At 50.9% G+C, this 25717-nt stretch overlaps 1 protein-coding gene across 8 annotated transcripts in view; it reads right to left on the minus strand.

The window, feature by feature from the left end:
- Window positions 1–25717, minus strand: part of MYO19 (myosin XIX) — a 35041-nt gene that overhangs the window by 7282 nt on the left and 2042 nt on the right. For 4 of the 8 annotated variants that reach the window (XM_036836379.1, XM_036836378.1, XM_036836384.1 and 1 more), the window contains exons 3-20: window positions 25400–25553; window positions 21850–21988; window positions 21368–21516; window positions 19394–19507; window positions 11600–11732; window positions 10504–10573; window positions 9850–9985; window positions 9105–9201; window positions 8891–8967; window positions 7125–7215; window positions 6490–6661; window positions 4402–4475; window positions 3580–3701; window positions 3270–3383; window positions 2847–3023; window positions 2358–2510; window positions 1277–1384; window positions 312–382 (exon numbers count right to left, since the gene is read on the minus strand). In XM_036836379.1, the coding sequence (XP_036692274.1) occupies window positions 312–382; window positions 1277–1384; window positions 2358–2510; window positions 2847–3023; window positions 3270–3383; window positions 3580–3701; window positions 4402–4475; window positions 6490–6661; window positions 7125–7215; window positions 8891–8967; window positions 9105–9201; window positions 9850–9985; window positions 10504–10573; window positions 11600–11732; window positions 19394–19507; window positions 21368–21516; window positions 21850–21988; window positions 25400–25411 (2009 nt within the window). In that variant the 5' untranslated portion in view covers window positions 25412–25553. The remainder of the gene's footprint in view (window positions 1–311; window positions 383–1276; window positions 1385–2357; window positions 2511–2846; window positions 3024–3269; window positions 3384–3579; window positions 3702–4401; window positions 4476–6489; window positions 6662–7124; window positions 7216–8890; window positions 8968–9104; window positions 9202–9849; window positions 9986–10503; window positions 10574–11599; window positions 11733–19393; window positions 19508–21367; window positions 21517–21849; window positions 21989–25399; window positions 25554–25717) is intronic. The other 4 variants (XM_036836382.1, XM_036836381.1, XM_036836380.1 and 1 more) reach the window with 3 other exon arrangements.

Raw genomic sequence — 25717 nt, forward strand, 5'->3', positions numbered from 1 at the left:
AGCAGCCCTGACCCCTTCCCCGTTAGTCCACCTAACGGCACTTTTTGTTCCTTTCCACAGCAATGTACACCCCAAGAGGGCAAGACTCACCTTTCTTATTCACTGATACACACCAGACACGGTGCCTCCACAAAACGGGCCACAGAAAGTGAGCGCAGCCCTAGAGCTCCAGGCCAACTTCTGTGGACCTGCCTCTTTCTCTTCATCTCCACATCCTGCTCTGGGCTGGTCAGGCTCTCGTCTGACCTGCGTCCTGAGCTCCACCCTGGCATTGGCCCTGCCCCCTGCACTGGACAGACCGGCCCACTCACCGGATGGGGAAGCCGGCGGCACTGATGTGGATGGTCTCCACGAGGCCACAGGCCTCCAGCTGGCTCAGGACCTGCAGGGGTGGGGAGACAGGGCTGCAGCATGGGGCCAGCAGGCCCCAAATGCCACCCTTCCCGTGGCCCTGCTGGTGTGGATCTGCAGGCTCTCCTATGGGCAGACAGTCTTTGGGGCAGTGAGAAATCAAGGGACCTTGAGAAAATCTCCCTGTTAGAAAGGGTCCTGGGGGCCCCAGGTCCCCTTACCTGAAGCCTGGCTTCTGGTACAACTGAGGCCAATGCTAGTCCTGGCTGTCTCACTGCTCCCGTCTTTGCCTCACAATGCAGCCCAATCCAATTCCTCTTTTTTATTTATTTTATATTCTGCAGTCGATAGAGTGAGTCACAGCTAAGAAGCAGGGGAGGTTATACTGTGAAGATGCTTCCGGGACCCAACCAAGGTCTTTACCACAGAGCAGTGGTCCTATGAATCCTACGGTCATATCTGCCAGTCGACTGTGGGACACTCTCCAGCATCGTCCAGCTCTCATACCTCTTCCACATCCCTCCAAAGGGCAAAGGGCAGCTGCTGGCCACAGAGTGCTTTTGTGCAAATTTTAGAAACTATCCTTCCATCAGAAACAGTGCACTGTGTCTGGTCTGTAAGGTGACACAGACTTTCAGCTAATCACAAAAGACACCCATTCCTCTGGGCAGCCTCAGTCTCTTGTCAGGGCACATGGCTTGGTGAGCAGAGAGCAAGATGCACTGTAGCCCCTACTTGCCTCCTGTGGTTGGGCCACTGTGCATTGCACAGACCACACAACTGTACATGACCGTCCTGCCAGAGCTGGGAAGATAAGCCCTCCCTAATGTCACTCCATTTGGAGCAGACATCCTGCCCCTTACCCCTCCAGGGTCTTGGCCGAATGGGACCCTCCACAAAGCAGCTCTGGCCCAGTGTGAATTACCTCCTCCTGGTGGAACATCTGCGCCCGGCCCTGGCTGTTGGGCTTGATGCAGCGAATGTAGTGGGGTGTGGTGCTATGCAGGACCTGCAGAAGCTGCTCCAGGGAGGCCTGCAGAGGGGAGAGGCCGTGGGTCAGGCTGCTGGGGGGGCACCGGCTGGGCCCTGGCTAATGACACGTCCAAGCAGCCCTCCCAGCCCCGAGACCTGGATCCTCACACACCCTGAATGACTCCTGGCGGCTCTCACTGGGTGTGCCCAAAGCACACGCCACTCCTCACCTCCGCCTCCAGGGATCCTTCCTGACCTGTGACCCTCCCGACCTGGTTGGTCTCCCTGCATCTGGTCTCAGCCGCCCCCCACGAGAGCAACCTTTCCAGAAGAGAAGCATCTCAGAACCCCCTGCCATTTGTTCAGGCGACAGTTGTTCGGGCGACTAAGCCCGTCCTACGTGCTGGAAGCCTTGCCAGGGCTACGACACGGCCGTCTGCCATCGTCTCACAGCTCAGGGCCTAACGGGCCTTGCAGACGTGGAATGGGCTCTCTCAGTGGTGTCTGAGGCTGGGCAGGAAAGGGCTAACCAAACCTGGGCTCCCCTGGTTGCCTCCTCTGGGAGGTGATGAGAAGGCTGCGGTTGGAAGGAGGACAAGGAATAAACTAAGAGAAGTGGCATGGAGGGCGGGAGTGAGGGTGGAGCTGAGGGGCGGTGGAGCAGAACGTGCAAGGGCTGAGAGACGGCAGGAGGGGACAAGTCTGCGCTGGCCGAGGACAGAGTTTGAGCAGGAAGCTAGGGAACTGGGAGTGGGCCAGTCACAGAGGTTCAGGTAACTACTGCTCTTCCATGATCACCCTATCAGTAGTGGGCGAAAGGCCGCACTGCCACCCATGGGCCCCTAGGCTTCCTGTCACGTCAACTACACACAGTCCCTCTGTCAGTTTCCGGTCTCTGGCTTCCGTGGACCAGGACCACGGCTCCCTGACTCCTCAGTGCTCCCAGCACACAGCACTGATGCTGGGAGGTGCTTGGTAAGCACTGGAGATTGATTAGTGAACCAAGCACGTCCCATCAGCACCACCGGACCCACCTTGAACTTGGACACCACGGTCAACACAGGGGCCCTGCTCTGGCCAGAGGGCTCCTCCTGGGACTTCTCTTCAGGGTCAGCAGGAAACAGTACCTTGAGCAGGGGGTCCTGGGATTGCTGCAGGAGCCTGGTCAGCTCAGGGGGGATGGGGTCCTATGGGGAAAGGACAAGGACAAGGGTGAGAGCAGGCGTGGTGCTGCCCACGGGCTGCCAGCCCTGCTCACCCAGGCCCCAGAAGAAGGGCAGTGCCTGAGCCCAGGAGACTCAGAGCTGGTCTACTGGGTGCCTAGAAACCAAGAAATGCAGTCATTTCTGGGCAGGTCGTGCCTGAGGAGCAGAGACCTCAGACAGGTGGGCCCAAGAGGCGACCCTGGATTCGGGAGGATGTTCAGGAGGGGAGGGTGCACGATAGAAGCTTCCACACACATGCAGCAATGACGCGGCATCTCATTTCACGCCGGGGCCCACAGGCCACGGCCCAGCCCTCACCTTGTTCTTCTCCACCAGGCCTGCGGTGTGGTACCGCACAGACCCCGCATAATGCACCACGATGAAGCTGGGCTCCCGGCTGAGCTTGCTGTGGCCCAGGCAGGGGCTGCCTGCCAGGGAACTCTCAATGCGTGTCTGGAGCTGGGCTGCACTGCTTGGCCGATTAAGGCGGCATTCCTGTGCGGGCCGGGATGGGACAGGCGGTCAGCCACGGAGTGAGAGGGGCTCACAGCCCTCAGAGTCCCCACCCTGTGGACCCATGGGAGCATCATAGTGACCCTGAAAAGGAGGGGTTATAGGGCTAGCGCGCCCATTATGCAGATGGAGAGAAAGAGGCACACAGAGGGCACAGGATGGTCTTCAAGGTCCCAGAGAAGCCCGAAGCCCCACTCGGGTGTTCTGCACACGAGCTGACCCCCCCACCTCGTTTATGAGGGAGCAGATGCTGATGGGGCTCCCCTCGATGAGATCCAAACAGGTCTGGTTGTCCTGGTAGCTGACAGTCGACCACTCCAGGCCCTCAGCTGTGTACTCCTCCTGGGGGCAGAGGTAGGAGCGGGGTGGCAGAAGGCAAATGCGGTCTGAGGTCCAGGTGGCCATCCCACGCTGGCCTCAGCACCACAGCCCGTTCCAGAGCAGTGTCAAAGAAGGAACCGAAGACGTCTGGTCAGATCCAGGGATGGGGCTGGGGGCCAGGGAGAAAGAGAGGACGCAGGACCACCCTACCCCTCACCTGCTGGGCCCTGAGGTAGTGAGCCACGAAGTGCTGCTGCAGCTTCTCGTTGGCATAGTTGATGCACAACTGTTCCAGACTGTTGGTGGGGAAGGACTCAAACCCGTACACATCCAGCAGGCCTGGCAGGAAGGGGAGATCCCGTGGGGCCAGTGCAGGAGGAGGCGGGGCCCGCGGGACGACAGGAGCCCAGGGTAAAGCCTCATGCTTGGTGGCCCGGAGCTGAGGCGGAGCGAGCACGATACCCAGCGGTGAGCAGAGCACCTCCCACCCCAGCGTGGTTCCCAGGGCAGCCTCCTGTCCTCTCAGAGCTCAGAGCAGGAAGAGGCCGAACGAGGTGTCAGGGGACCCGGTCCTGGGGAACGCTGTGTGTCCAACCCGGTTTGGACGGCCTGAGTCTCACGCGCTCAGTTGGTGCCTAGAATTCCACCATTCTGTGAGCAAACTTCACCGACGCTTCTGAGCTTTACTTCCTCCCCTAGCAGGTTCCCATGATGTTACCATGTCCCCCATGTCCCTTCTAATCTAGCTCCTTCACCATCCCCCACTACTCTCCTGAGACCGGAGCTGGGTCTCCGGGGAGAGAAGGGGCCCTCGTGGCCCGGCCGCCAGCTGAGCCTGCCTGGAGAGCTAGGGACGGTCAGATGCAGGCACCGGAGAGCAGAGACCTCGCCCACACACTGGCGGAGGGTGAGGAGACGGGTGCAGAGGAGGGAAAGGAGCTGCCCGGAGTCCCGCAGTAGACCCAGGGCTCTGCTCTCTGTGCGGGGCACTCCTGTCCTTTTTCTGAAGGAGGGTTCCTGGAGGGTGAGCCCCTGCTACCTATGAACGTGGTCCAGGAGTCGGGGTCCGCACAGATGCTGCTGTTGATCACCGATACCAGCCAGTCAAACAGCCTGTTGGGGCGGGGTGGGGGGAGTGGGCTCTGGTGAGAGGCGTCAGGCTGAGCCTGAGGGGTGGCAGGACTGTCCCTGCAGCCTGGGTGCCACACCTTGGAGGGCCTGTCTTCTGAGCCTGACAGGTCAAGGGCTAAACACTCTCCTCTCGTGTCCTGCCCATCCTGTCTTGACCCACTACACACGCAGGCTGTGGTCATGCGTGTTTCCGGGCACACGAAGACCTGGCCTGTCCGCGAGCAAGACTGAGCACGGGACCAACTGCAGGCATATCCCTTTTTATTGTGCTTTGCTTTATTGCGTGTTTTACAAATTGAAGGTCTGTGGCAACCCTGCATCGAGCACGTCTATCAGCGCCATTTTCCCAACAGCGTTATTTTAAAATTAAGTTATGCACATTGTTCTTTTGGACATAAAGCTATTGCACACGTAATAGTCTACAGTATGGTGTAAATATAACATTGCTAGGCACCACGAAACCAAGAAATTCGTGTGACTCACTTTATTGTGGTGGTCTGGAACTGAACCTGTGATACCACTGAGGTCTGGTATAGCCTCTGGGGCTAGACGGGGAGTGGGTCTGCCTCAGTCCCCTGGCCGGACACCCAGCTGCATCTTGATGAGAAGGGGCTGACAGGCAGCTCTGGGTGGGACTGTGAAGAACTGACTTCACTGGACTCCCCTGCAAACCTCGGCCTGCGGAGGCCAGAGCTCAAGGCCCCACCACATCCCCCTACTCCGTCCTGCACGAGGGGGCCCCGAGTCACCCGAGGTGGACAGTGGCATCCTGCACTCTGGAACCACCGCCCCTGAGATGATGGGGTGGTTGCTGTACAACGTGGTGACACATATGACACTACATAAGGGTTTCTTCCTTACCATTTATTTAAGTGATTGCTCTGCAACTTTTTTTCAATTCAGTAAATGATTCCTGTTTTTGCAACAAGGGCTTCAAATACCCATTTCAGGTACTAAAAATGAGTGGCCTAGTGATACAATGACCTGTTTGCTGTGTGTAAAATGATCCATGATTAGAGACTCACTGTGTCTGTGATCATCACACTTTACCTGCTCATTTTGCAGTGATTTGACACAAAAGCTTTAAAAATCTTTGGCCTCAAATTCTGACCTGAAATTCGCTTCTAGGGAGTGAGAACAGAGTACCTTGCTGAACTGGGTTCAGTCTGGGCCCAGCTGCCCTGGGCCATTTTCACTCAGAGGATCTTATTCCCTTAGCAGAGCTTCTCAGTCTCTTAGCTCTTGAGAAGTTCGTGAAAGCAGGGGGACCCTCTCCACAGGTACCCAAGTTCCTATAAGCACATGCACACACACATACACACATATGTGTTCTGTCCCATAATTTCAGAGCATCCTGGGCCCCCAGACACTCTCAATGGCACCCCAAGGGGTCTCAGAACCCAGAGTACCAAATCACTCCTTAACCACATGGCCAAAGGGTAGAGATGCCCACAGAACCAACAGGAAAAGGCCAGGACACCCGCCTTCCCCCCGTTCTGGGCTCCACTTGCTGCATAGTGTTGCTCAAGACTGTGGGCAAAGCTTCTGGCTCTACCACCATCTATCAAATTCCCCAGGTGACTACCAAGAGTACAAGGGCACACAGAGACAGAGGAGCCTATTCACCCATGGGTCTGCACCTGGACCTGGGAGGGACCCACATCACCTCTGGGGCCGGCCTTGCCAGCAGGCAGGCAGGCAGGCCTTCCTCACCTATCACCAAGGTCAAGGCAAGCTCCTGTACTTTAATAACATGCTGAATCTAGGCCAGGTGGCAACTTCTCCACGCAGAGTAGTCCGGAATCAAGCCAAGGGCCTTGCTTGGGGAAAGCCCAGGAGCCACTCCCTCCTGCCCCCCAGGGTCTGGGGAGCAGGGCAGGGAACCCGTCTGCTTTATCTGGCAGCCCTCACCCTGGGCCCAGCCGTACTGCCTGAGGGGTCTGTTCCAACTCCAGATGGGGGTGCCTGGGAGGAGGGCAGGGCCCAGAGCACTCACCGTGCATAGACCAGTTTGGCCAGACAGTCTCTGCGGGTGTCACACTCGGCCCGGGAGCAGGGCTTCCGGAACACCTGCTGCCGCCTGCCTGCCCTGATGGTCCGAATCCGCAGTGTCTCCAGCAGAGGGTCTTCTGGGAGCCGCAGCAATGAGGCCGATGTCCTGACAGAGCCTGGGAGGCACAAACACCCTCCATCCAAACATCCCTCTGCACAAGGCCCCGTGAAGTCATCACAGTGGAAACACGACCCACCCAATGGGGCAGAGTGAACCCAGGTGCAGGTGGGTGAGGAGGCTTGGCCAAGGCAGAGGCAGGACTTGAACCCAGGGCTTCTGTGTGCCAGTCCACACGGCCATGAGTGGGATAAACCACTTTATAAACCCCCCAACTCTCGTTTTCTCATCTGTAAGATGCGGGTGATGCTACCTGCTGCAGCAGAGATGGGGTGAGGAGTAACTTCTCCAGGGCAGGGCCCTATAGCTTATGGCTTCAAGGGCACTGATTCCAAATTTCACCTTCTGGCCTCCCTCCCACCCAATCCCACCAAATGCTGCCTCTTTTCCGGCAGGGCCTGCCTTGCTCCCTGGGTGTGTGACCAGAGCCTGAGGTGCAGGCCCCCCATCCCTGCACTCACACTCAGCACCGTCCATCAGTGGGCAGGGCTGGGCTTCGTCCTCGGAGTCAGCAAACCGGGTGTTGCCGAGGTGCAGCAGTCCAGCTAGGGCCTGAGGGGGCAGGAGAGGACACGAAGTGGGCCCCTTCTCAAGGGCTAGAGCCCAGCCTGGGAAGGGTCTCTCTCCTGCTGAATACGAAGATTATGATAACAGAATAATAACAGCTCTCAATTACTGCCCACTTACTCCATGACTCGGCCAGGCACAATTCTACACAAGTTACATGCATCATTTCATGTAATCTTTTCAACAACCAATGAGGCACGTGCTATGGTGGTGCCCATGATAGAGATGAGATGGGGAGAGGTTAAATCACAAGCCCGAGGCCACACACTTGGTAAAGGAGAAAGGCAGGATGAGAACACAGGCAATCGGACTTCAGATCCCTCCCGGGGCAGCCACTGGGGCCGCCATGTCACCCCCAGTCTGTCCCCCTGCCCCCCGACTCCAGGAGCATACTGTGTGGAAAGGCCGCTCCTGTTCCTCGTGGACCGGCCCTACCTCTGTGTGGCTGGTGGGGGCCTGGCTCTGGCTCCTTCTGGCTCTTTCTCAGCACTGCTGGGCTTCTGACAGCCCAGCCTAGGGCAGGATCTGTGATCTTGGTCTCTGTCCAGTGGGTGCTCCCTTGCCTTCGCACTCAATGACCCTCATGGATGAGCCCCCAGGGGCTGTAGAAAGGGGACCCCTGGGTCCAGCAACTTGGAAACCTTTGGACCTGGTATTGGTAGAGCAGGGCCTCTCCCACCATCCCTGTCTGGTCCCAGAGAGGGTGTGTCCACATGCTACTGGCTTTCAGACCACAACCCACTTCAGGAGAAGACTACTGTGCTGATGGGCAGTGTGGCTGGAACAGAAGGTCATGCCACCCTCAAGCCAGCACTCCTGTCCAGACTCCTAGTGTCGTCCACTTGTCCTGGGCTTGTCCTATGTGCTGTCCCTCTGGCCAAGCTCTTGGCTGGCGGTGCCCATACTGGCTGTGATCTCCCCCCACAGCCTGAGCAGCCCCCTTCTGGAGGTGGAGGTCTCTTCCCACTGCACTGCCATCTCCCTGCAGCGGCATCCCTGTCTCTGCTGCCAGCCAATCCTACAGATCCCCTCCCACCGCTCTGCAGGAGTGAGGAGAAAGATGGGAGAAGGGAGACCACCAGTGGGGATGAGCGGGGCCCAGTTCCTCTGGGTGAGCGCTGTGTCCCAGGAGGAAGAGGAAGAGGGTGGGAAATCGGAATTACTACGTCCGGTACAAACCCTATCTGCACCACCACTTAGTGCTGTCTGGCCGTGGGCAGGTCTCTAGTTTTCTCAAGCATAAAATGGGAATAATCTCCATACCCATGGTCTGTTGAAAAAGACCAAGTGAGCTAAGAGGTGTGAACATGATTTAAAAACTAACACACTAGACAAACACGTGGCAGCATCGTTTCTCTATTCTGATTAATGGAGCCATAACTGACCCAGGCACTTTGCCCTTTGACCTCCGTGGGTCACTGTGCTGGCCTGTTCAATAGCACTATGTGCCCTGCCACTGTCCTCTCTTCCCCCATCCACCCTGACCCCCAGTCTCCAGGCTCAGCCTCACAGAGAGGCGGTCGACTCCTTGGAGATTGTGCAGTGGGGCCTAACGTCCTAGACCCTCAGGAAAAGAGTCTCACACGTTGAGAGAAGGGCCCTATAAAAGGGGCTGCCCATCACCGCTGCCACATGTCAGTGGTGTGGCTTTTCCTCTGACCTGAAAGATGTTGTTCTGGGTGGGGGCATCGATGCCCAAAAGAAGCATGGCCTCCCTGGTCACCTCGAAACAATCCTCTGAAAAGGAATCCAAGTCACAGCCCATTGTCAGGACCAGAGGTCACCGGGGCAGCGAGGGGTGAGGGAGGCGGGCCCTGTCGGGATGGGTGGGTGCTGCCGGGCCGGCCCAGGGTGCTGGGTAAGGCTCCCCCTACCTTCCAAGGTCCTCTCTGGGTTGGGCAGCCAGGAGAAGGCGGCTCCCTCAGGGAGGTGCCACTGGAGCCTCTCGTCCGCACTGGCTCCTTTGCAGATCTGTGGGGATGGGGACAGGGGCTGAGCTGGGGGTGCTGGGGAAGCCTAGGCCTGCGTAAGCCCGGGGTTGGGAAGAGAGCAGTGAGAAACGGCAGCAACGTCACAAGGCTGAGGTTCCCGTAGAGCCCAGGGCAGGCAGGGGGGCAAGAGCAGCAGCAAGCAGTTCTGGGCGTCTCCACCCGATGCAAAAAAACTCACTGAGGGGGTCTGCAGTATGATGAAGAAAGCAAAACTCCACCTGGGGAGCCCCCAGTCCCAATCTGAGAGCAGGGAGACGTACTATCCATGCCTTGGGGGTCCCCCAGTCTGATGGAGGAGGCACAGTCTAGGGAAGTCCTTGTTCCCAGTTGCCGTTCGAGGACAAGCCTCTGTCTGAGAGTGAGAGTTTCCATTGCGGAGACAGTCCCAGCCTCAAGGACCTTCTGATCTGACAGAGAAGGCAAGCACGTTCCCATGCCAAAACCATCCCGGGAGCCAAGATCCAGTGTGTGGCAGAAGTGTTACATAAAGTTTGCAGGAATAAGTGGTGGCATCGCTGAAACCAGGTGAATAGGCAGGCATGAAGCAAGGCAGGGAGGGGAAGGTTTAGGGGCACAGACCCATCTCCGCCCTGCATCTGGGCAGCTGTGGGCCCCACCTGGTACAGACCTGATAGAAGATGTGGAAGTTCCTCTCACTGGAGGCCTGGCAGGCCACTCGAGTTTTCTCTAGCAAGTAGGTCTGAACTGCAGCTCCAGTCATCTGCTGGGCCCTGGGCACAAGCAGGCTGGAGCCCATTAGTTGCCTGTTCATTCCATAGACATTTATTGGGCACTTACTGTGTGCCAGACTGCAACCTCCCCCAACTCTTCCACTTAGGCAATGGGGGTTGTGAGGACTAGGGACCACTCAGCAGGTCCTTGGTTGGGGGTCTGGGACATTGCCCTCCAACCAGCTCAGGGGCAGGACCAAGGTCTCTGTACATTATTTGGCCCCATCCCGAGGCAGGAACAGAGCCCCAGCTTCAAGCTCAGAGGTGTGGCCAAGAGGTGGCAGTTTAGCTAGAAGTCTCTGAGCAAGGGTAGAAGCCAGAACACATGGGCTGCACAAGCACATTGCCCCAGGGTCCCTCAGGCTGGAGGAGTTAAGATTTCTCCAGGTTCAAAGATCACCCTCAGGTTCACTTATCACACAGAAAAACATACCAGGAGGAGCCGAGTTCTGCCCACAGGGGTGGCCCAGGCTGGGCACTGCCCCAGCCACTTTCACACTCCCCCCGCCCCCAGCAGCCAGACTGGCACAGAGACTGGCAGCAGAGGTTACCTGTTCAGCTGGAGCTGGATGAACTTCCCAAAGCGGCTACTGTTGTTATTCCTCAGCGTGCACGCGTTCCCTACAGATCACACCTTATGTTTACAGAGTCCCCACGGGCTAAGGTGGCCTCAGGTCTGCTGGGGCCAGGTCTCTATCCTCAAGTCACCTAAAGGCCCCTTTGTTGGTTTCCATGTCACAAGGGACAGGACTAGGGACTGGGCACTCGGGCTTTAGCAAATGCGATTCAGCTGAGTTAGAACTTCCTGGCAATGAAGTGGAAAGAGCCAATCTAGGCAGTCAGGGACTATTTTCTTTGAAGGAGAAGAAGGATCAAAAACAAGCTGTTAGGGCTTCCCTGGTGGCACAGTGGTTGGGAGTCCGCCTGCCAATGCAGGGGACACGGGTTCGAGCCCTGGCCGGGGAGGATCCCACATGCCGTGGAGCAATTGAGCCCGTGTGCCACAACTACTGAGCCTGCACTCTAGAGCCCACGAGCCACAACTACTGAGCCCGCGTGCCACAACTGCTGAAGCCCGTGTGCCTGGAGCCCGTGCTCCACAACAAGAGAAGCCACTGCAATGAGAAGCCCGCACACTGCAAGGAGGAGTGGCCCCCGCTCGCCGCAACTAGAGAAGGCCCGCATGCAGCAGCGAAGACCCAACACAGCCAAAAATAAATAAATTAATTAATTAATTAAAAAAAAAAACAAAAAAAAAAAACAAGCTGTTACTGTTGAGGCAGACGGTAAGGCACAACATCTAGAGTGCCAACATGGACACGAATTGTTGTGCATCCTTAGACAAGTCCCCTTCCCTGAACCATCAGGAAGCTGTTCGGAAGGATGGGGTTTGGACTGGGCGAGCCAGAAGGTCCTCTCCAGCACCACTGCTACACTTGCTTAGGCTAGAGAGAGGGGACGACAGAGTGACGTCACCTCTACTGGAAGGAGGCTGAGGGTACCTGGGAGGAAGTTGGGGATCCATGGCAGTGAATGATAAACTGCCCTCCACGCCTCTCCTAAAGAGAACACTGTTCCTTTCCCTGGAAGGTGGCAAATCCCAGAGGAAATGGGACTGAGGTACTGTGCCGAGGACACCAAGCTCACCAAAAGCTTCCATGACAGGGTTGGAGTTCAAGATTCGCTGTTCGATCCTCTCTGCAATCTTGTGGTTTTCCCAGGATGTGGGTGAAGCGGCCACCACAGCGTAGAACTTCATCAGGCAGCGGGACGTCCATGTCTGTGGCAGAAACAGCCCTGTGGGAGCTGTGTCCCTGTTCCCTCCCGCTTCTGAGCCTCCCTGCTACAGCCCTCTTTTCCACCATGTATGTTGCTGACCAAAGGGTGAATGCTGAGTTCAGCTGTATCCTTGGGCAAGGCACTTCCCCGTCTGTGAAATGGGGACACTTACTTCTGCTTCTCCTAGCTCCTGAGGATGCATTTAAGAAATGAGGGGGGCTGGGGTAGAGGAGGACAGCCCACCCTGACCTGAGCAGGCTACTGACCTAAGGAGACTTTCCATGCATTTTCTTACCAACCCTACAGATGCAGATGCAATTACATACTACCTGTTTCCAAAATGATGAAACTCAGGCATAGAAAAAATTTAAATTTTATTGAAGAGTACATATCTAGTAAATGATAGGGCTCTGATTTATACCTAGGCAATCTAGTTACAAAATTCTCACCGTTTTATTTTTATTTTTATTTTATTTTATTTTATTTTTTAATTTTTTTTTTTTTTAATTATTTTTTTTAATGCTATTCTTGTCTGCTTACATTCTTTTTTTATTTATGTATGTATGTATGGCTGTGTTGGGTCTTCGTTTCTGTGCGAGGGCTTTCTCTAGTTGTGGCAAACGGGGGCCACTCTTCATCGCGGTGCGGGGGCCACTCTTCATCGCGGTGCGCGGGCCTCTCACCATCGCGGCCTCTCGTTGCCGAGCACAGGCTCCAGACGCGCAGGCTCAGTAGTTGTGGCTCACGGGCCGAGTTGCTCCGCGGCATGTGGGATCTTCCCAGACCAGGGCTCGAACCCGTGTCCCCTGCATTGGCAGGCAGATTGTCAACCACTGCGCCACCAGGGAAGCCCTCACCGTTTTATTTTTAATCACCTGAGATGAGGTCTATTTTCATTTTAATTTCCATTTGTTCATTGCTAGGACATAGAAACAATAGATTTTAATATACTGACTGTATCCTGTCACCTTGATAAACTCCCTACACCTCACTTCAAGTTTTTAGCTTTGTTTTTGTTTGGTTTTGGGTCTTTTTGGTAGCTTTTTGGTAAATTCTTTTAGGTCTCCCTCTGAGGTGGGAGGTGCTCCCTCTCTGCTATTTTCTGAAAGAATTTGTATAGAACTGGTAACATTAATTCCTTAAATACTTGGTAGAATCCATAAAGTGAAGGCACCTGGGCCTGGAGCTTTCTATGAGGAAAGATTTTTTTTTTTTTTGAAGACTCAGGGCCCCCTGCATATCCACACTGTGTCACTTCTCACTCCTCATGTCTCTCCTGTTCCCTTTGTGTTTTTGTGTCTTATTCCCTTAGTTCTTTTTTTCTTTAATTAATTAATTAATTAATTAATTTTTGGCTGCGCTGGCTCTTCGCTGCTGCACGTGGGCTTTCTCTAGTTGCGGCAAGCGGGGGCTACTCTTCGTTGCGGTGCACGGGCTCCCATTGTGGTGGCTTCTCATGTTGCGGAGCAGGGGCTCTAGGTGCGTGGGCTTCAGTAGTTGTGGCTCGTGGGCTCTAGAGCGCAGGCTCAGTAGTTGTGGTGCATGGGCTTAGTTGCTCCGCAGCATGTGGAATCTTCCCAGACCAGGGCTCGAATCCATGTCCCCTGCGTTGGCAGGCGGGTTCTTAACCACTGCGCCACCAGGGAAGCCCTGAGGAAAGATTTTTTTTTTTTTTTTTTTTAATTTATTTATGGCTGTGTTGGGTCTTCGTTTCTGTGCAAGGGCTTTCTCTAGTTGTGGCAAGTGGGGGCCACTCCTCATCGCAGTGCGTGGGCCTCTCACCGTCGCGGGCCTCTCTTGTTGCGGAGCACAGGCTCCAGACGCGCAGGCTCAGTAGTTCTGGCTCACGGGCCCAGCTGCTCTGCGGCATGTGGGATCTTCCCAGACCAGGGCTTGAACCCGTGTCCCCTGCATTGGCAGGCAGATTCTCAACCACTGCGCCACCAGGGAAGCCCTGAGGAAAGATTTTTAACGATGACTTAAATTTGTCTCATAGATTTAGATATTCAGGTTATATGTTTCTTCTTATGTGAGCTTCAGCAGTTTGTGTATTTCAAAATATTTCTCCATTTTATTAAATTGTAGAATTTATTGTAATAAAGTTAATAAAAATCTCTTATCTGTAGGATCTTTAGTTATGTCTATTCTTTCATTTCTGACATTTATAATTTGTCTTTCTAAGTTTGACTAGATTTTATTAATCTTTTCAAAGAAATAACCATTGATCTCACTTGCTTTATTATTTTTGTTTCTATTTTACTGGGTTTTTTTAAACTTTATTTCCTTCTTCTGCTTACTTTGGGTTTACTTTATTCTTTTTCCCTTAGTTTAAGGTAGAGGCTCAGGTCAATTATTTGAGTTTATTCTTTTTGAATATAAGCATTCAACGTTACAACAAATTTCCTACTAAGAACTGCTTTTTTTTTTAAGCACAAATTTTGATATGTTTTGCTTTAATTTTCACTCAGTTCAAAGTGTTTTCTAATATCCCTTGTGATTACTTCTTTGAACCAAAGGATATTTAGAAAGGTATTAATTTCCAAACGCTTTGGGATTTTCTAGATATCTTTGTTATTTACTTCTAGTTCAATTCTACCCAGGGCAGAGAACAGTTTGTATTTTAATCTTTTCAAATTGAGATTTGTTTTGTGGTTCAGAAGATAGCCCATATCAGTTCCATGTGTACTTGAAAAGAATGCACAAACTATTAATTTTGACTTTATTTCTTTCAATTGTTTTTGCTTTGTGTATTAATATAATTACTTCAGCTTTCCTTTGATTAGTGTTGGAATGGTATATCTTTTCCTATTCTTTTACTTTGAACCTATCTATACCTTTATAGTGGGTTTCTTTTTTTTTTTTTAAAGGAATTCCTTTATTTTTATTTATTTATTTTTGGCTGTGTTGGGTCTTCGTTTCTGTGCGAGGGCTTTCCCTAGTTGCGGCAAGCGGGGGCCACTCTTCATCGCGGTGTGTGGGCCTCTCACTGTCGCAGCCTCTCTTGTTGCGGAGCGCAAGCTCCAGACGCACAGGCTCAGTAGTTGTGGCTCACGGCCACTAGTTGCTCCGCGGCACGTGGGATCTTCCCAGACCAGGGCTCGAACCTGTGTCCCCTGCATTGGCAGGCAGATTCTCAACCACTGCGCCACCAAGGAAGCCCGTGGGTTTCTTTAAGACATCATATAATTTGAGTCTTGCCTTTTTAAAGAAAGCCACTCTGACATTCTCTGTCTTTAATTGAAGAGTTTAGTCCACTTACATTTAATTTAATAATCGCTATGGTTGGGTTTAAATCTACCATCTTATTTCTTTTTGAGTTGTTCCATGTGATCTTTGTTACTTTTTTCTCCTTTTATCGCTTCTGGTTGAATTGAGTACTTTTATGATTCCATTGTACCTCTACAATAAATTGTTACTATCTTCATCTTAGAATGAATGATTTTTTAAAAAATTTATTTATTCATTCATTCATTCATATTTTGGGCTGCATTGGGTCTTCATTGCTGCGCGCGGGCTTTCTCTAGTTGCGGCGAGCGGGGGCTACTCTTTGTTGCCGTGAGTGGGCTTCTCATTGCGGTGGCTTCTTGTTGCGGAGCTTGGGCTCTAGGTGTGCGGGCTTCAGTAGTTGTGGCTCATGGGCTCAGCAGTTGTGGCTCGCGGGCTCTAGAGCACAGTCTCAGTAGTTGTGGTGCACGGGCTTAGTTGCTCCGCAGCATGTGGGATCTTCTGGGACCAGGGCTCAAACCCGTGTCCCCTGCATTGGCAGGCAGATTCTTAACCACTGCGTCACCAGGGAAGTCCCTATCATTCTTATCTTTGTTCCTCTTTATGTATATTTTCCTGCTTCCTTAAAGATTTTTTCCTTATGTTTGGTTTCAGCACTTTGACTATAATGTGCCTAGGTGTGTCTTCTTTGTATGCATCCTACTTAGTGTTTCCTGAGCTTCTAGGATCTGTACTTGTTATCTTTTGCTAATTTTCTAAGATATTACTTCTGACCCACATTCTCTCTCTTCTGGGACATCAATTACAAGTATGGTAAACCATTTGATATTGTACCAAAACTCCTGAATGTGCTTTTCTTTTTGTTTTTCAATTTTCTCTCTCTTTTTTGTTTTGTTTTGTTTTGTTTTGGCCACAACATGTGGCACGTGGGATCTTAGTTCCCCAGCCAGGGATCAAACCTGTGCCCTCTGCAGTGGAAGCACGGGCCCTAACCACTGGACCACCAGGGAATTCCCCAAGTTTCTCTTTATTTTTTGATTTCTATTGACTCACTCTCAAGTTCACTGATGTATTCTTCTGCATGTCTAGTCTGCTGATAAGAGTTGTTCATTGGGCTCCCCTGGTGGCGCAGTGGTTGAGAATCTGCCTGCTAATGCAGGGGACACGGGTTCGAGCCCTGGTCTGGGAAGATCCCACATGCCGCGGAGCTACTAGGCCCGTGAGCCACAACTACTGAGCCTGCGCGTCTGGAACCTGTGCTCCGTAACAAAAGAGGCCACAATAGTGAGAGGCCCGCGCACCGCGATGAAGAGTGGCCCCCGCTTGCCGCAACTAGAGAAAGCCCTTGCACAGAAACGAAGACCCAACACAGCCAAAAATAAAAACAAATAAATATATAATTAATTTAAAAAAAAAAAGAGTTGTTCATGCTTTTATCATTTCCTCTTAACTATAGTTTCCACCTCTCTCATGAAGAGATTGGAAGAATCTTTTCTGGAGATACTGACAAGCTCATGAGACAAGTTATGAACATTCAGGGTTCCACCAGTTTAGAAAGCTATCCATAGTGAGGCCTCCTGTCCATAAACATAAGAGATTCTAATCAGTTGCTTAATGCCTTATTCTGAAGTATGAACAGAAATTCAAGGATCATTAACTATTTGGTAAACTTCTTTTACATGAATGACAAATATCACAACAAAGGACGAAAAGGAACTAGAAGGAAATAGAAATGAATTTTGGAAATAGAAATGAAAGGAACAGAAGACAAGTAAAAATCATGAAATATCCTCAAAGATAAGAGAAGAAATAAGACCAGGATGCTGGGGGGAGAATAATATTCAGAGAACAAGAAAGAACTCTTAGAATTAAAATTTTTAATAAAAATTCAAAACTCAAAAGGATTGAAGGGTAGAGAATATCTCCAAGAAGACAGGACAAAATACTAAGAGACAGAAGAATAGATGAGAAAAACAGGATATTAGACAATTTATCAAACTTCCTACTAATACGAATTCCAGAAAGGGAAAACAAGGGGAGTAAATTATTAAATTATTATCAACAGATATAGTATTTTTCCAAACTAAGGGACCTGAGTTTCAAGGTTAAAAAGACCCACACAAAGTACCCAGAAAAGCAAGTGAGAAAAGACACGCCACTGTGAATTTCAATACCTATGGATAAAAAAGACGACCCTAAAAACTTTTGGAAAGAAAACACAAATCACCATTTATGGATTGGGACTTTCAACAGCAACACTCAAAAGAACATATAAGAAAATAACTTATAAATTCAGAAAGAAAATGATTTCCAATTCGAAATTATAATATCCAGCCAACATGTCAAATTAAGGCAGAATAAACATTTGCAGATGTGCAACAACTCAAAAATATGCCCTCCAAGTAACCTTTGTCGGGAAGCTACTAAAGAATATGCTCCATAAAAACAAGGCAGTAAAGGATGAAGAGGAAGCCACTGGGCTCCAACAAGAGATTTATCACAGAACAGAGGACAATCTGGATCCCCAGAGTGAGGCAGACAGCTCCCAGGTAATAGCTGTGTGGCAGCAGCCCTTGGCAGCCACCAGTCCGGATGGGAGTAGGAGACATGAGAACTCTAGGAAGGGCATCGCCAAGAAAAAAAAGCACCTGAGGGAATTCCCTGGCGGTCCAGTGGTAAGCGGTGTGGTTAAAAAAAAAATTTAAAAAAGCACCTGTTGGGTAGGTGTTTTCCAGTTTTGGTGACAAGTTTGATAATGAATTAATAATAGGTATATAGAAACTAAACAAGTAAAGAAGTGGGGGCAATTATTAAGTAGAGGGAAAGTAAAAATTATACAAGAAAAGAAATATAATCATAGTATGTTACAGGGCTCTGCTGGGAACAATACACACATACTTGTAATGTAAATACTATATATTAACTTACCCAGAAATCGTGATATAATTACGTATGTATTTGGGGGCAGGGAAACAGGGCTAAATCCTCATCAAAGTAGTAAATGAACAGATAAGGTCAAAACTGAAAAATCAATAACTAATAATATAAGCATATTGTTTAGAAATATGGATGGAGACACCCAAACAAACTGCTAAAAGATGTGAAAGCACAGGGTTGCTGTTTTTTTATGTAAGCCTTGTAGTATTGCTTGATTTTTGAGCTATGTCACTATGTTTCTACTTATCAAAAATAAAGTAAAATTGAAAAAGATACCAGGCCCAGCCCATGACCACAGTGGCTGTTCAATAAAGGGTTACTGAGCTCTGGTTGCATGGGTCTAGGGCCAGGTCCAGCCTCAGTTGCCCAGAGCAATTCTGGAGGACAATGGGCTCATCCAGGAGCTGGGCATCAGCCACTTCACCGGCGACCTTGATATAGCTCTCAAAGATCCCCTCTTCACCCAAGTCCTAGCCCTCATCCCTACAGTTTGCTGTCTCCATCTGTTTCCTTGTCTGTCTTTCCCAGTGAGCTAAGAGCCCCCTGAAAGCCAGATGTTGCATTTTTCCTCTCTGTTCCTCCCCCTGCCACTCCTTACTGGCTAGCCCAGAGCCTAGAACCTGGCAGGTGCTCAGTGCTCAGCAATGCTTTCACATATGAGTGTAGGCAGAGGGGGTTTATGGTCCAAAGAATCCCTTGTGAAGGTAATGTTGAGGAAAGGGTGGGGTGGCTGGTGAGGCTTGACAAGAAGGTGGCGAGGCCTGGGCCAGTACCCTCCTCTGACCGGCCGTGCAACTCCTCACTCATCCTTGTACAACATTCTGTCTCACCTATTAAGATTTTGCCACCTAGGGACCACATGACCACATCAGGAGATTCTGTCCTTCCCCACAGCTGGCCCAATGCACTGCCCTTGCCATCAAGGGCAACCCAGAGATGCAGGTGGACTACTTCCTATTGGAACGCTAACTACTTTTGGAGGAGTGCTGCCACAGGCCCAGCATGCCACCAAGTGCCTCATGTGCACTAGTTCATTGAACTCTCACAGAAGTCCCATGAGTTACGTGTTGGTCTTTCCCTCCCTGCCATCTTACACGTGAAAGAAATGAGGTTTGCAAAAGCTAAATGTCTTTCTGATGTGCTCTTAAGCACTATGCTGGAATCCCCAACAGCTGACTTTTGTTTCCAATGGTGTCAGAGCTGAGAGAGTCCTTCAGTGAGAAAATGAAGGCTCAGAGAAAAAATAATCTCACCCAGGGTGACAGCAGAGCTGGTGGAAGAGCCTGGACTGGAGCCCTGCCTCTTGGCTTCCTGCCCAGCTCCTGCCCAGCTCCTGCCCAGCTCCTGCCCACTGCTGCCCAGCTCCTGCCCACTGCTGCCCAGCTCCTGCCCAGCTCCTGCCCACTGCTGCACACCGAATCCAGGAGGAGCGACCTCCTCTGCCTCTCTGCCCGTCCAGCCAGTCACGCAGTTGACAGGGTGGGAAAGAGGCCCTCTTACCTTTCCAGCACCACTCTCTCCACTGACGACAACAGACTGGTTGACTGGCTCGATCAGGCTCTTGACACTCCTGTAGGTCTGTTCACCCACAGTGAAGATGTGGGGCTTCAGTTTCTGAAACATCAAGGGGTGAAAGGTCATGTGAGCAAACACCTGTCTTCAAGGAGTGGTTGATCCAATGACGGCTGAGATGGGGAGCCTGCCCACTGCAGTGGCAGAGGCTTTGTCTAGAAAAATTTCCTGGAAGTAACAATGTTAGGCCCAACTGTGGGCTTTACCCATTCATCTTCTCTCAGTTTGGAAGCAGTGCTGGCCTTGACCAGTCTATGACATTAACACTTTATCCTCCCATCTCATCTTACCTCAACAGTCTTATTCTGCTATTTATTATTTTATGTTATTGTACTTTGCAATTTGCAAGAACTTTCTTACAAGGTATTGCCTAAGAAGTCTGTACATTAGTTGGATAGCTAACCGTATTTTATAGATAAGAAATCTGAGGTTCAGACAGGTTAAATAACCTTCTCAAGTCCACACAGCAAATAAGTGCATCCATGTGATTTGAATTCCAAAGTCACTGTTCTCCTTTCCATCAACGAGTATTAATTGCCCTCAATGTGCTGGGCACTGAGGAAACAGAGGGGGCCAGGACATGGCTTTGCCTTTGAGGAAGCAGAGAGTCGGTAAGATACGGGCTCTCTGGCCAGGCCTCCCCTGGCTTCCACTCGGACACTAACCACGCGTGAGCCAGGCCACCTGCACAATGCACAGCCCGCACAGCACCACCTGGCCAGGAATGATTGCTTACCTACAGCTTCTTGAAGGGATAGGGCATCACTCTGGATGGTTTCAGAACCATCCCTCTCTCCCCCTGCCCTCACCCCATCCACCTCCCACCTGGACCGTTACAAAGCCTCCAACTGTTCTCTGTCTCCTGTCTCACCTTCCTGAACCCAACTCCCCCAACTTCCAAGGTAATTATCCCCACAGTCGGCTCTGTTCACAGCCCCACCCCCATGCCTGATGAAGAACCTCTGTGGACACGCTGCCTGCTGTGGTGCATCAGACCCTTCAACAGTCCTGGCTTATCTCACCTCCTGCCTCTGTCTGCAATACCTCCCTCTGGCCCACAAGTCTGCTCTTGCTTCTCCCTGCACTTTAACATCAACTGGTCTATTCCCTGCCTGCACCAGCTCCATCCTCACCCCCACAAGAAGTTACTTGGAGGACTTCCCTGGTGGCGCAGTGGTTAAGAATCCGCCTGCCAAGGCAAGGGACACGGGTTCGAGCCCTGGCCCGGGAAGAACCCACATGCCGCGGAGCAACTAAGCCCGTGCACCACAACTACTGAGCCTGTGCTCTAGAGCTCGTGAGCCACAGGTACTGAGCCCCCGCGCCTAGAGCCTGTGCTCCGCAACAAGAGAAGCCACCGCAATGAGAAGCTCGCGCACCGCAACGAAGAATAGCCCCCGCTCGCTGCAACTAGAGAAAGCCCGCGCACAGCAACAAAGACCCAACACAGCCAAAAATAAATAAATAAAATAAAATAAATAAATTTATAAAAAAAAGAAGTTACTTGGCATTCCAATCAGTGGAGATGAACATGTGCTGAATTTTCTAGGGCAATCCTTATCACATGTAATTTTATCCTTTTCCCAAAAAAGTGGTTTGTTAAATATACAAATGTACCCTTGTAAATTCTTTCCTACTAATAAATTCACAAAGAAAATAAAAATCACCTGTCCTATGTCCCAATTTTAAGTTCCAAAATCAGTTGAACAAATATTTATCTCCAACTTTACACCTACTGGTATATGTCCAAACTTCTGTGAGCTACTGGTGGGCAGGGCCATGGCACCAGTAGACTTTGAATGACTACATGGCTGGTGAATACATGGATAAGGACAGGGAAGCCGCAAGGTAGCCGAGGGGAGGAGGGGGAGCCCTGAGGCCACAGGCAGCGGTGAGTCTTACCTGGGGCTGCGGAGCAGCGTGGTACTCTTGCATCAGCTCTGGTGAATAGAGCTGAGGGATGGGCTTGAAGGGGTTCAGAGCCACCAGGGTGCAGCCAGCGTTGGTGTAGAACGTGTCTGCTGTGTACCGGGCCTGCAGACACCTCAGGACTGAGGCAGAGGTGCCTTTAGCAAACTCTGGCTCAAATGGAGACATAACTGCACATACAAACACCCGCCTTACAGCGCTCCCTCTGCAATTAGCCAAGAGGCATTAGATCCCAGCAGCTCCCTGAAGAGTAGGTACAAGATCTAATTAAGCTGAGCCCCACACCTGGAGCAAAGGCTGCACTGGGGAGCCCGGGGGCAGCTGCCAGGCAGAGGTCTGGCTCCAGGTCAGGAGTCCTGCCTGCCTCGGTCTGGCCAGGGGCAGCAGTGCTGAACACCCTCATCACACCTCCACCCACTGGAGACAGCACACTCGAGGAGAGGGGGCGCCCATACCTGTCTCCAGCGTCACAGGATTCACCTTGGTGAGGTCATCCAGCTGGTGCAGTGGGGCCTCCCCGCCCAGGAACTCCTGCAGGTCTTCTCTGAGGGATTCCCCGCCATGGGCATCAGAGCCTGAACTGTGGCCATTAACCTGGGAGGGAGTAACAGGGCCAGGAGAGCTGGGACTCAGACCAGCTGGCAGCTACATGAGGGTGGGGGCCTGTATAGTAGAAAGAGAACAGGCCTCTAGTATCATAGCCTGGTTGTTCAAACTTCAGCTCTGCCACTTACTAGGCCTGTGAGACTCGGTAAGTTACTTAACCTCTCTGAGCCACAGCTTCTTTATTTGTAAATTAGGAAAAATAAAATCAACTCACAGGGCTATTTGGAAGAAAAATAAGAAGACATATACAAAGCACTTAGTCAAGTGCCTGGCACATAACATGTACTCAGTAAATCAATAAATGCTATTCCCTCTCCTCTGCCATGAGTTCCAGCTTCTGGCCGGGCCAGCTACCAGCCTTACTGGGCTGGCAGGGGTGGGGCCCAAGGTGGGGGGTTGCTACAGGAGAACCGCAAAGGGAAAGAACCATGGTTTGGACCTTTTTTGAAAGAGACCATTCAGCTTGAGATGAAAAATCAGCTGTGAGGTAGCCCCACGCCTTCATCACCCACCTCTTGGGGCTTAAATTTAGCCTGGTTAATTAATTAGCTCCTGCTGCCCTGGTCTACTTGAGAAGAAGCCTGGCTCAGAAGTCAGATGAGGTCAAGAACGAGCACCAAGGGGAAGTGGCCCTTTCTCCCTCTCCCTTGCCCATCCTCGATGCCAACACTTTCCACATGTTTCCTCTCCCCATTTTCCTCCTGTGATCCCATTGCTCCTCTTTTCTCCCTGGGGGCTGCAGGAAAGACGGTGTGGGTAATAGAAGAAGAGAGTAACTTGGCTGAAATCTGCTTTTGGAGGAAGGGGTCCGTGATATAACATGTGTGGGTTTCTAATGAGACTACTTAACCTTAGAGTTCAAACCCTCAAGCCAAGGAGGCAAGTGTCATTTGAGAGCCCCAGTAATAAGTTTCTTTCCAAAGATGTTGCCTGTTCTCTGAACTTGGACCCACGATGATGCATGTACAAAGCAGGCTCTTGGCCTCCAGGATAACTGCCAAGGTCAGAGCATGACTGGGTCCATGCGAATCCTTCTGCTCTAGGGAAAAAAAGAAAATCACTCACAAACCCATCCATAATTTTTTTTTTTTTTGCTTTTTTTTTTGGCTGCGCTGGGTCTTTGTTGCTGCGCGCAGCCTTTCTCTAGTTGCGGTGAGTGGGGGCTACTCTTCGTTGCGGTGCACAGACTTCTCACTGCGGTGGCTTCTCTTGTTGCGGAGCACGGGCTCTAGGTGCGTGGGCTTCAGTAGTTGCAGCACGCGGGCTCAGTAGTTGTGGCGCACGGGCTTAGTTGCTCCACGGCATGTGGGATCTTCCTGGACCAGGGATCGAACCCATGCCCCTGCATTGGCAGGCGGATTCTTAACCACTGCGCCACCAGGGAAGTCCCCCATCCATTATTTATGAACAGCTCTTATCCTACCAGAGAGGCAGCTGAGTATCATGGTCCTTGACTTGGACTTGAAAGCTAGATTGCCTGGGTTTGAATCCTGATTCTACCACTTCCTAGTTGTATAATCTTGTGTTAAGTTTCTTAATCTCTTTGTGCCTCAATTTTCCTCATCTGTAAAATGGGAATGGTGGTAGTATCTACCTCATAGATGCTAACAAGCACATAAAGTATTTAGAAAAGGCTTCTGGTCTCTTCCACCAAAAATTAGCTATTATAATATAGTTTTGTTAAAAGCAGTTCTTCTAATTAGGCAATAATATATTAAAGGCCTTAAAATTACGTATGTCCCTTAAGCCTGCAATTCTTCTTCTAGAACATGATCCTATGTAAAGGTCATAAAAATGTTCAGTATATATAGAAACACTTACAATTGCAAAACAATTGAAAATAACCCAAATGTCCAAACAGTAGCTTAAATTATAGTACATCCTTACAATGGAATAAAGCAGATTACAAAGAGAATGATACCTTTAAATATTTTAAAAATACATATTTAGGGAAAAAAATCTAGGATATTCTCTGAAACGTCGGTTATCTCTGGGCAGTACAATTATGGGTAACTTTAATGTTCTTTTTGCTTATCTGTATTTCCCACATTGCTTATAATGAACTTGACCTTGAATAAGTCACTTAACTGCTCTGAGCCTTATCTCCAAAATGGGGATATAATAGCACTATATATATAATATGGTATCTTTCTCAAGGACTAAACAAAACTATATGTGTAAAATGCTTAGTATAGTGCCTACTATATAGCAAGGGCTCAACACAGAGCAGCTGCTAGTACAGTTATGATAAATGTTACTGCTTTTTAAATAAGAAATAAGTCAAAAATGGACAATAAAAAAAGCCCAGAGTAGATGACTGTCCTGCCTGCTTCTCTCCAGCCTTCAAGCCTGTTTCATGAGCCAAAAGGCTGGGAGAAGGTCAAGCAGCAGAGTCTACCATGACTCCCTTGAGGCTGGCTGACCTCACTCTCGGTTATCCTGCCTTACCTGCCTAGGACTCCACTAGACCGTGATCTCCTAAAGGGCAGGAATGATCTGCCTCAGGCCAGTGGCAACACTCAGTAAATAAAAATTCAGCAAATATCTACTGGCATTGTCTTTGGACCAAGAGGTGCATGTGAAGGATGATATGGGTATGAGATAGGGCTCCACAGTGAAGGGCAGGACTGGGGCCATAGGAGCCTTTCAGAGGCAGAGGCCTGGAGTAAGGGCAGGTTTCAAGTCCCTACAGCAACCCACTGTGGACCCCATGATCCATCCATCAGAATTCTTATATATTTCCACATAAGTCATCTTCTCTCACATTTTCGCACAGGCTGACCTCTTGGCCTGGACTGCTTATTTTCCTTCTCCACCTGGCTAATTCCTACTTTTTTTTTTTGCCACACTGCATGTCACGCAGGACCTTAGTTCCCCAACCAGGGATTGAACCCGTGCCCCCTGCAGTGGGAGGGCGGAGTCTTAACCACTGGACTGCCAGGGAAGTCCCAATTCCTACTTATTCTTTTTTTTTTTTTTTTCCTACTTATTCTTTAAGGCTCAGCTTCAAGGAACACCTCCTCTTGGAGGCCACAGCCTTCCACTTGCCTTAATAACTCAGGCTGTGAGGGACATCTCTCAGAACTCCCTCACTGGTTCAGGCTTGTAAGGTCACCAAAATGCCCTAAGGATTCCCTCACCCAGCCCATCTTACCCATCCCAGGGAAAAGAGCTAAAAACCACAACAGGGGAGATTCAAATTAGGTATCAGGAAGAGCTTCTTGGAAACAGGTGAAAGGCACTGGAATGACTATCTGAAGACAGAAAAGAAGAAAGACCTTTAAGGGGTCTTTCCCATCCTTCCAGGTCAGAGCAGTGGAAGCTTCATTCAGGTAAATGAAAGATGCAGAGGTGCCTCAGGTGCTTGAGGGCCAGGGTTATCGAAGGGTGAGGGTTTACCTGCTGGAGCATCTTGCTTCAATGTGGTCAGCCAGGGTTCTGGGTCGCAGGCACAAGGAGTGCTATCCACCTGGTCATGGGGGCACAGGCTGGGGCATGAGTCCTGCAAAGGGCTCAGTTCTTGAGGAATCTCTGAGACGAATCACCCTAGAGCCTGTGGCATGAGAGAGAAGACAAGGGGCACACACAGGTGAGGGCTTCTCCAGGATGACTCACTCCTGCTCCTCCCACCAAGCAGGAGGAACCAAAATGAGAACCAGGGCGAGCCTGGGCAGAGAGGGAGAGTCTGTCCCGCCCCCTGCCAATGAGGGAACAGGG

Source organism: Balaenoptera musculus, chromosome 20 (genome assembly GCF_009873245.2).
Source record: "Balaenoptera musculus isolate JJ_BM4_2016_0621 chromosome 20, mBalMus1.pri.v3, whole genome shotgun sequence".
Taxonomy (NCBI): Eukaryota; Metazoa; Chordata; class Mammalia; order Artiodactyla; family Balaenopteridae; genus Balaenoptera; species Balaenoptera musculus.